The 14,489-nt window shown below is 45.0% G+C and overlaps 1 protein-coding gene and 1 long non-coding RNA gene across 3 annotated transcripts in view; one reads left to right on the forward strand and one right to left on the reverse strand.

Annotated features, from left to right (window-relative positions):
- LOC117363212 overlaps positions 1 to 4,203 on the forward strand; it is a 119,417-nt gene extending 115,214 nt beyond the window's left edge. For both annotated transcript variants that reach the window (XR_004539996.1, XR_004539995.1), the window contains exon 4: positions 4,074 to 4,203. This is a non-coding gene — a long non-coding RNA (uncharacterized LOC117363212). The remainder of the gene's footprint in view (positions 1 to 4,073) is intronic.
- RAB38 (RAB38, member RAS oncogene family) overlaps positions 4,201 to 14,489 on the reverse strand; it is a 65,458-nt gene continuing 55,169 nt past the window's right edge. The window contains exon 3 of the mRNA XM_033950633.1: positions 4,201 to 4,371. Within this exon, the coding sequence (XP_033806524.1) occupies positions 4,219 to 4,371 (153 nt within the window). The 3' untranslated portion in view covers positions 4,201 to 4,218. The remainder of the gene's footprint in view (positions 4,372 to 14,489) is intronic.

The raw sequence follows: 14,489 nt of genomic DNA on the forward strand, positions 1-14,489 counted from the left end.
CTGCCAGAACCCCCAAACCACCACCCTGACTGTCCGTGACAGGAGGAGTGCCCAATTCCTCCTGCCATCCCCCAAAGCATCTCCCTCAAAGCATCCCCTTGCCACTTGGTGCCCACCCCCCTTCCAGGAAGGCCCCCTACCCACTTGGAGACTTCACCCAGCACCCCCTAACAAGAAGACCACCCCCACTCCCCCATACCTTTTAAAATAAAGGTCCAGCTGGAGAGAGACTGTGTCGGCTAGCAGACCCACCACTGCAAAATGGTGGGCTTCCCCTTCCCGGTGCATTCTGGGATGCACCGGGGAGGAGCCTAAGGCCTTGATTGGCTCAGATGTCAAAGGAACCTCTCTTAGGGGGCCTTAGGCACCTGGGCCAGCTGGGGTCTTAGGCCTCCTTCCCAGTGCATCCTGAGATGCTCTGGGAGTGGCCTAAGACTCCGATTGGCTAGATACCTAAAACACCTCCCATGGGGGTTTACGTATGCACTGGGAAGGAGGCCTAAGACCTCAAATGGCTCAGGTGCCTAAGGACCCCACATGGGAGGGACCTTAGGCATCTGAGGCAATCAGGACCTTAGGCTCCTCCCCAGTGCATCCCAGAATGCACCAGGAAGGGGAAGGCCAGCCAGTTTTCAGTAGTGGGCCTGCCAGCCGACACAGCCTTCCTCCAGCTGTATGCCTCCCTCCGGTAAAGGTACAGGGGTGGTATTCCTGTTAGGGGGGATGCCAGGTGAGGTCTCCAGGTGGATGAGGGGTCCTGGAAGGGGAGTTGTCACAGGGGTGGTTGGGGGATGTTTTGGCGGTGGTAGCAGGAGGAATTGGGAACTTCTCCTGCCGAGGGATGGTTCAGAGGGAGGCAACAGGAGGAATTGGGCACTCTTCCTGCTGGGGGATGCTTTAAGGGGTGCCAGCCGACTTCGCGGGCAAGGGCGGGTTCCCTGCCATGGCCATTCAACTGATCATGGCAGGGAGATTTCCTTGCTACGATCAGTTTAGTGACCGTATCTAACTGAAATGTAGGCCGGCAATTCAATGGCCTACATTTCAGGTGCCTATCGCAGCCCTAGGGAGACGCCTAGGGCCACTTAAGCTCTCCCAAGGCCAATCCTGGGTGAAACCATGCCCACGCCTAGCCTTGAGTGATCTTAAGTGATCTTAAGAGTCCCTACACATCTCCCTTAACCGTGAAAGACACCTTTAATATGGGCAGCCTAACTCAGTGTTTTTTTTTTTGGGGGGGGGGGCTTAACTTGCGTCCTGATTGGCTGGTTAGACAGTGGTAGGACATCTACCACCGCTTACAATCGGGACGCCGTTTATAGAATTTGGACTTTTTTTTTTGTTCCGTAGTTTATTTTCTTAGGACTCATTGAACAAGTGAGAGTTTTCGGCACTGCTTTGATCACCCCCCTTCAACAAATGTTTATCGGGCTCTGTGTGACGCTACCTCCACTCTTCATTTTAGTTCAAAGCATTTTACAATGCGACAGGCAGCACATGAAGAATAAAAGCATAAAAACATTTATTCATTATTGAATGTCTTCGGCCTTAAAGATGATCAATAAAGAACGGCCACAAACTAAAGGCATTCTGTATGCAGCTAGTGTAAAACTGCAGCTATTTCCACCCTGAATGGAAAATCATTCAGAACTAACAATGTAGCCATGCCAATGTGTTTTGCCTTTCAAATCACCTTGTCATAATACATTATCAGCTAAATAGCTTTTGTGACCTTCATTGTTCCGTGTGTTGAAGTATAAGGATGCCAGAACGAAGTCATAACTGAAATACAAACAAAGGCTATTCATATTAATTTCACTTCTCATATTGGCATCCGTTTTGCAAACCTGGCCTGGTGGTCAATTTTTACACTTTGGGGAGATATATATTTATATTTCTGGGTCTTTCATATATTTAATATTTTCATATCCTAGAAATTACTTACTATAAAATCATTTTTTTTAAATTTTCAAATCACTGGTTTTGTTTATTTTTTTCTATTTTCTTTCATTTTGTGTTCCTCCCCCCTCTCCCACCATACTGCGTTCATTGGTGTTTCAGGGTGGGGGGTCCTCCAGGGGTCCAGGAGGCTTTTCAGGTAGAAGTGATGCTCAGCTGCTCCTGCCCAGTCCTTTGCTGGCTCCAAAATGGCGCCTCTAGTGGTCGTCTCACATGATAACACAATGAAGTTAATGACATAGCCGAGCGAGGTGTTAAATCGATAACTGACTTTGCCACCGGTTTCACCAAAGACCCAGTGGAGCGTGAGGCCTTGTTGCAAGGAGTAGAACAGCATGGCAGGCTTTATCCTGACTATCTCAAGAAGACATTATAGTCCATTATAGTCTCCACGGGCTTCTTTTATCAAACTGCAGTAGAGCCTTTTACTGTGGGCCGGCGAGGTAAATGCTCCTACGCTCATTCAATTCCAATGAGCTATAGAGTATTTATCTCACCGGCCTGCGGTATAAGGCTCTAACACAGTTTGATAAAAGGAACTCTATATTTTCTAGCTGTTGTAATTGACGCAGGTCGTACATACATCATTTAAAAACTCAAGATAATTTGAATCATTGATGAGTTCAAGAACATAAACAAATGGGTTTTTTTTTTTCTCAAAGAACATTTTAATTATATTAGACGAGATAGGACTGACTGTAGGGTGTGTTTGTGAGTTGAAAGGATCATCGTGTTGTAAATTAATATGTTAATGGACTTTTCTAAAATTCATCGGAAATGTAGGCACGGCAAACATTCCGCTGAATAAGAGGCCTCCACATCACATTCGATCAGAAAGGTGTCTTTTTTGACATCTTTTTTGATAGCTGTCCTCCATTTCTGCTTATTCTTGCACAAATTTAAGAACTGTCACTTGCCATGACTAGGAAGGCATTGAGATTTTCAGTGAGTGATGGATGTGGATAGCTTTTTTCCTGTATGGCCTTCTTCGTACACACCACTGAATACTTCAGTCTTGTTCACATAATCTGTCAGATTTATTTACTTTTAAAAAAAAAAAAAATCTGTACATGCTGCAAAATTTATGAGGCCTATAAATCTTAGGTCTTCTTATTTGGATGTATGAATTTGTCCATATTCTTTAGATTAGGTTTTGGATTGGGATATATATTTGTTAGTGTTTATCTAGTTTATTGAGGATGTTAAAATGTTTTAACACTGGTTTGAGTTTTTTTAAAATGAATATGTGAAACGAGTCTAAAAAAAAAAAAATCAACATTTCTAGGTTTTTGTTTGTTTTTTGCATCTTCTCAATGAGTTAGTTATTTCCCTCTGGCATTATATTCTTTTGTAATTGGTTGTGAATAAGAGACAAACAGTATTTGGTCAATGAGGTAAATGACTACTGTATGTGGGACCATATGCATATATGTAATGTAATGTAATGTAATGTAATTTATTTCTTATATACCGCTACATCCGTTAGGTTCTAAGCGGTTTACAGAAAATATACATTAAGATTAGAAATAGGAAAGGTACTTGAAAAATTCCCTTACTGTCCCGAAGGCTCACAATCTAACTAAAGTACCTGGAGGGTAATAGAGAAGTGAAGAGTAGAGTTAGAGGAAAAATAAAAATAAAATAAACATTTTAACAAGATTTTAGTTTCCAGAAAAAGGGCTTCTTCAGGGAAGAGACTTGGCCGACATATATTCTGAGATAGTCCCTACCTATCCACATTATCTACAGTAGAACATACAGGTACTTTAAGCATTTTCCCTAGCGCCCCAGGCCGTGGTAGAAACCTCTACCATGGCTTAGTAGAAGAGGGGTATTTAGTAAAAGCCATTGCTCCTTGACCAATAGTAAACTTCCCACAGCCATTGCCCATTTCAACTCACTCCCTTCATTCTCACAGATCATGGCTGGTTTATGACGTTCTTATCCTGTAAATAGTGAGGCTGAAGCATTTGGGTTTTGTAACGTTCTGAATATAATTTTTATTTCTCATGTCATTACAATACGTACTGTACTTTAGTTAAATTCCACATAGAAGACCTTCATCACAAGAGCTGAAATCACGATTTATTAAACATTTTTTTTCCCCCCCATAGATCCAACATAGAAGACAATTTAAAATAACCCAGGCTGTTGCTGCTCTCCGTTTTAGAAACACTCAGGGAAGAATTGCAAAGCTGCAAACTCAGTTCAATTGTTTTCCTTTTTTTAATTGATGTATTGTTGAGTGGAAAAAGCTTCCTAGGATTTGAAGCAACCTGAACAACTTGCAATCTTGGAAGAATTCATTTGAGGCTTTATAATATCGGGTTCTACAGACGGTATGATGTCATTCTCACGTGCCATTATGTATTTCACCAGGCATCGGGCAGCTTCCTCAATATTTAGGTTTTCCTGGAAAGAAAGAAAAAAATATGTTGGTTCTGGATTGTTTGTTAATATGTATTAAAAATCCTTGAAATCTGAAATTTGCCTGAGCTCTTCCTTGTGTCTGAATGGATAAACTTATATCAAAATAATCATGAACAGGACTCAGTCGGACCACACCAATGCTGGAGTTATTGAAACTGAGGGCTGTACATAGCAAATTGTTTAATTTCATTAATGTTTTCCATTTAATTTTTTGTTATTTCTTTCACATATTTATCATAGTGCCATCTCTCTCTCTATTATTTTTTTTTTTAGGGGGGGTAATTATCAATCTATTTTCAGATTAGATGTGCAGCATAGAAAAAGGCTCTAAACCAGTGGTTCCAAAACCTGTCCTGGGGGACCCCCAGCCAGTCAGGTTTTCAAGATATCCCTAATGAATATGCATGAGAGAGATTTGCATATAATGGAAGTGACAGGTATGCAAATCTCTCTCATGCATATTCATTAGGGATATCTTGAAAACCTGAGTGGCTGGGGGTCCCCCAGGACAGGTTTGGGAACCACTGCTCTAAACCTAGTAGATTCTAGATGGGCTAGTTTGGGTGGAGGAATGTAAAAATATCTATTATGCAATTTATGTAAGATTCTAACAGAAGTATGTAAGATCATCATAGGGCAGGGGTAGGCAATTCCGGTCCTCGAGAGCCAGAGCCAGGTCAGGTTTTCAGGATCTCTACAATGAATATGTATGAGATGGATTTGCATGCACTGCCTCCTTGAGATGCAAATCTGTCTCATGCATATTTATTGTGGATATTCTGAAAACCTGACCTGGCTCCGGCTCTCGAGGACTGGAATTGCCTACCCCTGTCATAGGGAAAGGTAAACTGGGGTGCCTTATGAGTTAGATTAGAGCACTAAGGGGGAATTCATCAAGGAGCATTACCACTTTAATGTGCATTATAGTATTCCCCCGAAATTCACGGGGGTTCCATTCCAGGAACACCCGTGAATTTAATAAAAACCGCGAATACGGTTTTTCAGCTGATCAAAGGCAGGAGAGGGCAGCTGGGGCGCTGGCGGGTGCTTAAATTGTACTTACAAAGCCGGGCACATTTTCCAACCATATCTCCCTGGTACTAAAGTCATGGTTACACCAATCAGAGCTGCTTTGATACGCCAGAGAGCATGTCAAAGCATCTCCTGATTGGTGTAACCATAACTTTAGTACCAGGAAGAAGCGGTCGGAAAATACCGTGAATTACTGAGTCTGCGATTTGCAAACCGCGAATTCACGGGGGTTTACTGTAATGCAATTAGCACATGGTATGTGCCAAACCCCATTGGGAACCTAGCATGTAGCGTGCACTAATTCCATTAATGCGTTAAAGTTATCATTGTTTTCTACTGTTAAGATGGGTTATTTTACAAGGGGCCGTTAAAAAGTTCTCAGCCCAACCAAGAAGAGAATGATGTGGAGCCATGAAATTTACAAGTTATTCCACACTTTTCTTGACACTTTTCGTTTCAATGAGGCAAATGCATCTAGCAAATGGGCACAAGTGTAGGGAAACCAAGTTATTGTGGCATCACCAATGAGATTGGCTCTTAGGCATTGGTGGAGGCATTATGACATCACAATACAAGGAGCTCCTGAAAAATTGTCACCCCAACTGAGAAGAGAATGTTGTGGAAGCCATGAAACCTACAAGTTATTCCATACTTTTCTTGACACTTTTTGTTTCAGTGAGGCAAATGCATTGAGCAAATGGGCACAAGTGTAGGGAAACCAAGCCATTGTGACATCACCAATGAGGTTGGCTCTTAGGCATTGGTGGAATGAGGCATTATGACATCACAATATGAGGACCGCTGAAAGGTTCTCAGCCCAGCCAAGAAAAGAATGATGTGGAGCCATGAAACTTACAAGTTATTCCACACCTTTCTTGACACTTTTTCATTTATTTTCATATCATTAAAATGAAAAGTGTCTTGGTTGGGCTGAAAACTTTTCAACGGCCCTTTGTACCACAAATCGTGCTATTTTAGGACAGGGGCCCTTTTTACACAATGAGACCTTGTGCAAAAATACCACCATTTGTGGTAAAATAACCTGTCTTAACAGAAGCACACATTGAGGAATCCCCATCTCCCCTGTCTGCATTGAACTCTAAAATCAACCAAAAGCTAATGACGCTGTATTTAAAATTTATTTACCCCCTTTTACAAAACCGTGATAGCGGCTTTTAGCACAGGCCAGCACGCTGAATACTCTGCGCTGCTCCCGCCCCTCATAGAGTTCCTATGAGCATCGGGAGCAGCCCAGTGCATTCAACACGCCGGCATGTGCTAAAAACCGCTTTTGCGGTTTTGTAAAAGGGAGGGACTAATTAATTTATTTCCTATCTCGTTCTCCTCAAAGAGCTCAGAACGTGTTACAGGTTATTTAAAAAAAAAAAAAAAAAAAATTTTTCCACATTATCCAACCATTCTAGGCAGCTTACAATTAGCACATACATAAAATTCTTACATATCCATACTAAGCAAACAATACTCACTGATACCAAATTGAAAAATAAATTAAAAATTTACAGAGTGGGAAAAATCTCATGCCAGATTACCAAAAGCTTTCAGTGCTGTACAATGTGCAATGCTATTGAAACAACGGTTTTGCAGGTTTAGACGCTCTCTTATCAGCGATAAAAAGCTGACCCGGCACTGGCTGTGTTCGCTGTGTCCATGCACTCTTTCTGAGAGAAGCTGGAAAAAGACTAATCGCCTTCTTGCAGGTAGTGCCAGATTTATGAAATAAGAGATGACAATTCCGAGACATGTGTGGTCTGGCGGAAATATTTCCTCCTTTTTCATTCTCCATTTTCGGAGTATTTTTATTAACAGAGCAGAATAAATTCATGACAGAAGGGATACCTAAGAGCAGGGATGAATTAAAGCAGACAGACTAAAGAGGACAACATCAAACGACTGATGGGATTCACCCTGGAGTTCTGAAGGCACAGAAACAAGAATGTGCTGACCTACTGCTGGTAATCTTTCATCTATCATTGCAATCTGTTACTTTAACTGAGATCTGCCAGATAGAAACATAGAAACATGACGGCAGATAAAGGCCGAATGGCCCATCCAGTCTGCCCATCCCAAAACATCCACTATCTCCTTCTCTCCCTAAGGGATCCTGCATGCCTGTCCCATGCTATCTTGAAATCAGATACAATCTTCATTTCCACCACCTCTATCGGGAGACTCTTTCACACATCTATCACCCTTTCCTTAAAGAAGTATTTTCAAACATATCAAAAAAATTCAAGAAAAGGATGCCCAAAATAAATCACAAAAATATTGCACCCTCCAACAAAACAGGACAAAAAATCACCTTTCTTTCCAAAAAGGGAGAAAAGACCTCAGTGTCTAATAGGGGCTTTATAAGCTTCCCACATAGACAGGCTAGTTTTAAACAGAGTTTAATCCTAGCAGACACATCCTTGGTCAAAAACTCCCAAATTACATATGAAATTCTATTGTTAATTTTTCTTATGATTTTCTTATAATTTTCAAATTTTTCTTCGAATTTTCAAAATTAGTCTCTCATGTTAAACAATTGAACAGTTGTTTTTCAAAATAGAAGTCACTTATCTGAGTATTGGTATTCAAGTGTAGTCCTGGGGTTAAGAAAGCAGGAAAAACTGCTCCATGGAAGAAAAGCTACCAATCATCCAAGCTAAATATTCTTCCAAAATATCCAACAGGGCCCCCTGTTTCACAAAAAATGCTTCTTCAGGGATTTGCTGCAAAACATAAAGAACAAATTGTAGAAAGTTTCCAAAGTTTTTTTGTTGTTTTTATTTTGAAACTTTCTACAATTTGTTCTTTATGTTTTGCAGCAAATCCCTGAAGAAGCATTTTTTGTGAAACAGGGGGCCCTGTTGGATATTTTGGAAGAATATTTAGCTTGGATGATTGGTAGCTTTTCTTCCATGGAACAGTTTTTCCTGCTTTCTTAACCCCAGGACTACACTTGAATACCAATACTCAGATAAGTGACTTCTATTTTGAAAAACAACTGTTCAATTGTTTAACATGAGAGACTAATTTTGAAAATACGAAGAAAAATTTGAAAATTATAAGAAAATCATAAGAAAAATTAAGAATAGAATTTCATATGTAATTTGGGAGTTTTTTGACCAAGGATGTGTCTGCTAGGATTAAACTCTGTTTAAAACTAGCCTGTCTATGTGGGAAGCTTATAAAGCCCCTATTAGACACTGAGGTCTTTTCTCCCTTTTTGGAAAGAAAGGTGATTTTTTTGTTTGTTTTGTTGGAGGGTGCAATATTTTTGTGAAGAAGTATTTTCATACATTACTCCTGAACCTCTTAACTTCATCTTATGCCCTCTCCTTCCAGAGTAGTCCTTCATTTGAAAAAGATTCACCTCCTGTCCATTAACTGCCACAGAGATATTTAAAAGTCTCTATCATATCCTCTCGCTCCCGTTTTTCCTCCAGAGTATATACCTGTATATTAAGGTCCCTAAGTCTGTCCCAAAACGATTTATGACAAAGACCACTAACCAATTTTATATCAGCCCTCTGGACCGACTCCATCCTATTTACATCTTTTTGAAGGTGGGGGGGTCTCCAAAATTGCACACAGTATTCCAGTAGCTGGTTTTAAGGACGATTTGGACAAGTTCCTGGAGGAAAAGTCCATAGTCTGTTATTGAGAAAGACATGGTGGAAGCCACTGGTTGCCTTGGATCGGTAGCATGGAATGTTGCTACTCTTTGGGCTTTGGCTAGGTACTAGTGACCTGGATTGACCACCGTGAGAACGGGATACTGGGCTTGATGGAGCAATGATCTGACCCAGTAAGGCTATTCTTACGTTCTTATGTTCAAATGAGGCCTCAACAGAAACTTATACAATGGCATTATCAGAATGAATTATGCTCGTAAACCAAGGTTTTATTCTATTTGATATAGTGGTCCCAAAGACACCTCCCTTGCCTTTTCTGTTTGACTGCTTGCATCCTGAGGCGAGGTGTTCTTCTGTTTGCCTGTCCTACGTGTGTATGTCTACTTTCCTCATGGACTAATTTCCAAGGGAAAGTATGTGCCTATTTTCCCTTAGAAAAGTGGTACAATCTAAGTACATATAAAACTATGAAATTTAGGATGCCTGATATGTACTTTGCCCTCCCTGAGCATAAGCCCTCTGGATCAGGGAAATATATACTGTATGGAAATGTTCATTGCCTTGACCTATCCATGCAAAAGCATGAGCTAAATCCAAAGTAAATAAGAACAATCCTTTATTCCCTGGTTTTTCAGTGACTGACAGTTTTATTTAAATTGATTTGCAGTACATAAGAGATTTTCCCAGGAGCGTCTTGGTTAATCCAGACAGAGAAAAAAGGGAATGCAGAAAAGAAGAAAACGTGCCAAATGTACATTTTTTGGGGGGTGGTAGCTAGGTCTGTTTGTGAGAGGCCAAGAGAGAGATTCTGTTGGAGAAATTCTATTGTATAGGCCAGGGGTGCCCACACTTTTTGGGCTTGCGAGCTACTTTTAAAATGACCAAGTCAAAATGATCTACCAACAATGAAATTAAAAAAAAAACACAAAGCACACTGAAAGGCAGAGAAAATGTTAATTATCATTCATATTCCAGGTTTTTTTTCAAAGAGGTCACGGCAGATGACTCTATGCAATGTCACCTCAGTAACAACCATACAAAAATAGACAAATATACCCCCTCCCTTTTTACTAAACCGTGATAGCAGTTTTTAGTGCAGGGAGTTGCGCTGAATGCTCCGCGCTGCTCTCGATGCTCATAGGCTCCCTGCGCTAAAAAACGCTATTGCGGTTGGAGCCATAGTGCAAAATATTGACAGCAGATATAAATTCTCAAAACGGACACATTTTGATCACTAAATTGAAAATAAAATCATTTTTCCTATCTTTGTTGTTTGGTGATTTCATGAGTCTCTGGTTGCACTTTCTTCTTCTGACTGTGCATCCAATCTTTCTTCCCTTCTTTCAGCCTCCTGTATGTTTCCTTTCCTCCAGACCTCATTCTCTCCCCCAACTTTTTATTTTTGTCTCCCTGCCTCCCTTTCTTCCTGTCTCCCTGTTCCCCCTTTTTGTTGTCTCCCTGCCTGCCCCCTTTCTTTCTTTCTCCCTGCCCTCCCCCAAGCCACTCAGTTTGCCGCCGCTGCCATCGGGGAACAGCCCCCAAGCTCTCCCTGCAGAAGTGTCGCGCTGACCAGCATTCCGCTCCCCAATGTCAATTCTGATGTAGAAGAGTAAGTTCCAGGCCAACCAGGCATTTCTCCCCATTCCATCCAGCCTGAGCCCCATCTCTCCTTGATCCAGCATTTCCCTTCTGTGTCTGTCAGAATTACCATTCAACCTATTTTCCAACATCACCCTTCTTTGTGTCCATCTCACCTATATCCCTATCTCACCACTTTTTCAGAATCTTCTTTTGTCTCTGTCCTTGTCTTTACCCCATGTTCACCATTTGCCGTTTCAATGTCTTTATCTCCCCCCCTTTTTTTCAGCATTACTTCTATGTCTCTATTTCACCTCCTCTTTTTCAGCACTACCTCCCTTCAGCATTGTTCCCTCTCTGTGTCCCTATCTCCTCTCCTCCTTTTCAGCATTGCTCCATCTGTATCCCCATCAACCCTCCATTTCAGCATTATTCCCTCTATGTGCCAATCTAGCCTCTTTCAGCATTGTCTCCCTCTGTAAACCCATGTAACCCCTTTTCAGGATTTCTCCCTCTGTGTTAAACCACCACCACCCCTGCTTTCAGCATGTCTCCTCTGTATCTCTATCCTTATTCAGTAGGTCCTGCTTACCCTTTCTCTTCTTTGTGTCACTATCTCCATTTTCAGTTTTCCACACTTTTCTTGTAGCCAGAATTTTTCCACCCTCCCTCCACTCCGGCCCAGCCCAGTATGAAATATTTCCTTTTGTTTCCTTCCCTTCTCTCTTTCTCTCTCTCGTTCTCCTCCCTCACCCACGAGTCCTGCATCTGGCCCTCTCCCTTCTACCTGCATCCAGCCACACATCCTGCCCTGTGGTCCACTTCAGCAACTCGTCAGCAACGGTGATCAAGACAAGCTACCGACATCAAGGCCGACCTTCTACAAGTCCCACCTTTGTGGAAAAAGGAAGTTGAAACAAGCGGGACTCGCAGAGGGTAGACCCCAACGTCAGAAGCTTGTTGCTGCTGACGAGTTGCCAAAGAGAGCCGTGGAGCAGGGGGTGTAGCCGGATGCAGGTAGAAGGGAGAGGGCCAGATAAGAAGGATGCTGGAAGAGGTAGAAGCTCCGGATCATGACACTGACCCTGGCCAGGATGATTTCTTTTTCAGGCTGCTACCGCCGCCACCGCCCCCCCCCCCCCCCACCACTCCCTCCGAAATGACAAAAAACAGATTAAAGTGGATGCCCGGCGGCGGCGTCTTTGACGTCGGGGAGAGGAAGGCTGATCGGCCCGGTAGATCGGGATGGCAATACGAGTCTATCACGGAGCCCGGGATGGGCTCCGCGATTGACTCACATTGCCTTCCTGATCTACCGATCGATCGCGATCGATGTATTGGGCACCCCTGGTATTGGCTTTATACATCCAGTTCTTCTTTTCTCCTAGACAGAAGCCTAGATAGAATAATCTTAACAAAAGTCCTCAGCAGTGGCGTACCTAGGGTATGTGGCACCCGGGGCCCATCATTTTTTGACACCCCCCCATGTAAAAAAATATTTTTTGTAATGACCATGAAACGGAATAAATGGTCAGAATAGAAACAGGCAGTGAAAATTTTCTTATATTCCAAACGTAACATAACATAAATTATGTCTGAATTGTCATGACATCAGAAGTACATATGGAGTAGTTGCAGGTGATGCTTGGGACAGTTCTGATTGTGTTAGTTCGGTTTGATGTGTTTTTTGAATAGAAGGGTTTTTATTTCTTTTTGAAGGTTTTGCAGTCTGTGGTCGATGTCAATTGGTTGTAGAGTTGGGGGTCGAGTGTTGCAGCTCGAATGGCTAGGAGGTTGTCGAACAGTTTTTTTTCTTTTGACGTTTTTGTTGTCTGGTTATATTTCAAATCTTGTTGGTCCAAGGCTCTGGTTTTCTTCTGATAACTTGCTTGCCAGGGTCTCCTTCTTTCTGCATGCTAACCATCCATCTGCCAACTCTGTCCTCCCTTTCCATTTCACTTCCCAGGAAGTCTGGTATCTTTCCTTTTTTTCATCTCCCTCCACAGATCCACCTTTTCTTAACTACCCTTTCATCCGGCATCTCTCCCTCCTTCCCCACCACCCCAGAGTCCACCATCTCTCCCTTTCTTTTCCTAATTACCCTCCTATCCAGTATCTCTATCCCTCCTCCACACCATCCCTTGTGTCCAATTTCTCTCCCTTTCTGTTCCTTCCCTCCCTAAATCCCATGGTCCATCATCTCTCTCCCTCTCTTCTATTTTCAGACCCATTATTTCTTCCCCCCCCCCCAAAGTTTGGCATATGCATGTCTCTTTGAACACCCCCTTCCCTCCGTGTACTTCTAAACCAGGGTCCCCCCCAAGGCCTGTCCCCCCTTAAAATTCTGCCTGTCCCCCCTTGAAGGCCTGCACCCCCCTTGAAGGCCTGTCCCCCCCCCTTGTAGGCCTGTCCCCCCCTTGAAGGCCTGCAGCCCCTTGAAGGTCTGCACCCCCCCCGAAGGCCTGCACCCCCCCGAAGGCCTGTCCCCCCTTGAAGGCCTGTCCCACCCCCTTGTAGCTTGTCCCCCCCTTGTAGGCCTGTCCCCCTTTGAAGGCCTGCCTGCCTGTCCCCCCTTGAAGGCCTTCACCCCCTTGAAGGCCTGCACCCCCTTGAAGGTCTGCACCCCCCCGAAGGCCAGCAACCCCCCCGAAGGCCTGCACCCCCCTGAAGGCTTGCACCCTTCCCCGAAGGCCTGTCCCCCCCTTGAAGGCCTGCACCCCCCCGAAGGCCTGTCCTCCCCTTGAAGGCCTGTCCCACCCCCTTGTAGGCCTGTCCCCCCTTGTAGGCCTGTCCCACCCCCTTGTAGCTTGTCCTCCCCCTTGTAGGCCTGTTCCCCCCTTGAAGGCCTGCCTGCCTGTCCCCCCCTTGAAGGCCTGTCCCCCCCTTGAAGGCCTGCACCCCCTTGAAGGTCTGTACCCCCCCTGAAGGCCTGCACTCCCCCGAAGGCTTGCACCCCCCCGAAGGCCTGCACCCCCCCAAAGGCCTGTCCCCCCCTTGAAGGCCTGTCCCACCCCCTTGTAGGCCTGTCCCCCCCTTGTAGGCCTACCTGCCTTTCCCCCCTTGAAGGCCTGTCCCCCCCCCCTTGAAGCCCTGCACCCCCTTGAAGGTCTGCACCCCCCCCCAAAGGCCTACACCCCCCCCGAAGGCCTGCACCCCCCCCGAAGGCCTGTCCCCCCCTTGAAGGACTGTCCCACCCCTTGTAGGCCTGTCCCCCCTTGAAGGACTGTCCCACCCCTTGTAGGCCTGTCCCCCCCTTGAAGGCCTGCCTGCCCCCCCCTTGAAGGCCTGTCCCTCCCTCTTGAAGGCCTGCACCCCTTGAAGGTCTGCACACCCCCCCGAAGGCCTGTCCCCCCCCTTAAAGGCCTGTCCCCCCTTGAAGGCCTGTCTGCCTGCCTGTCCCCCCCCCTCACCCTTGAAAGCCTGCCTGCCTGCCTGCCTGCCCGCTCGCCCCACCCTGAAGGCCTGATGCCTCGACCCACCCCGAAGGACCGCTCGCCCCCCCCTGGCCTACCCGCACCACCTATGAAGCAGCCGCAGCAGGATCGCGACATCAGCGATCTCTGCACTGCTTAGGCGCTGCTTCCTGCGCTGCGGTCCCGTCCCTCCTCTGAAGTCAGAGGAGGGGCGTGACCGCGGCGCAGGAACCAGCGCCCAAGCAGCTCAGGGATCGCTGACGTCGCGATCCTGCTTCACAGGTGGTGCAGGAAGGTCAGTGGGCCGAGCGGTCCTTCGGGGGTGGGGGGGACTGAACGGCAAGGTCGGGAGCACCCCCTCAGGGCTGGCACCCGGGGCGCACTGCCCACCCACCCTTGGTATGCCACTGGTCCACAGTCTGTTATTGAGAAAGACATG

Source organism: Geotrypetes seraphini, chromosome 6 (genome assembly GCF_902459505.1).
Source record: "Geotrypetes seraphini chromosome 6, aGeoSer1.1, whole genome shotgun sequence".
Taxonomy (NCBI): domain Eukaryota; kingdom Metazoa; phylum Chordata; class Amphibia; order Gymnophiona; family Dermophiidae; genus Geotrypetes; species Geotrypetes seraphini.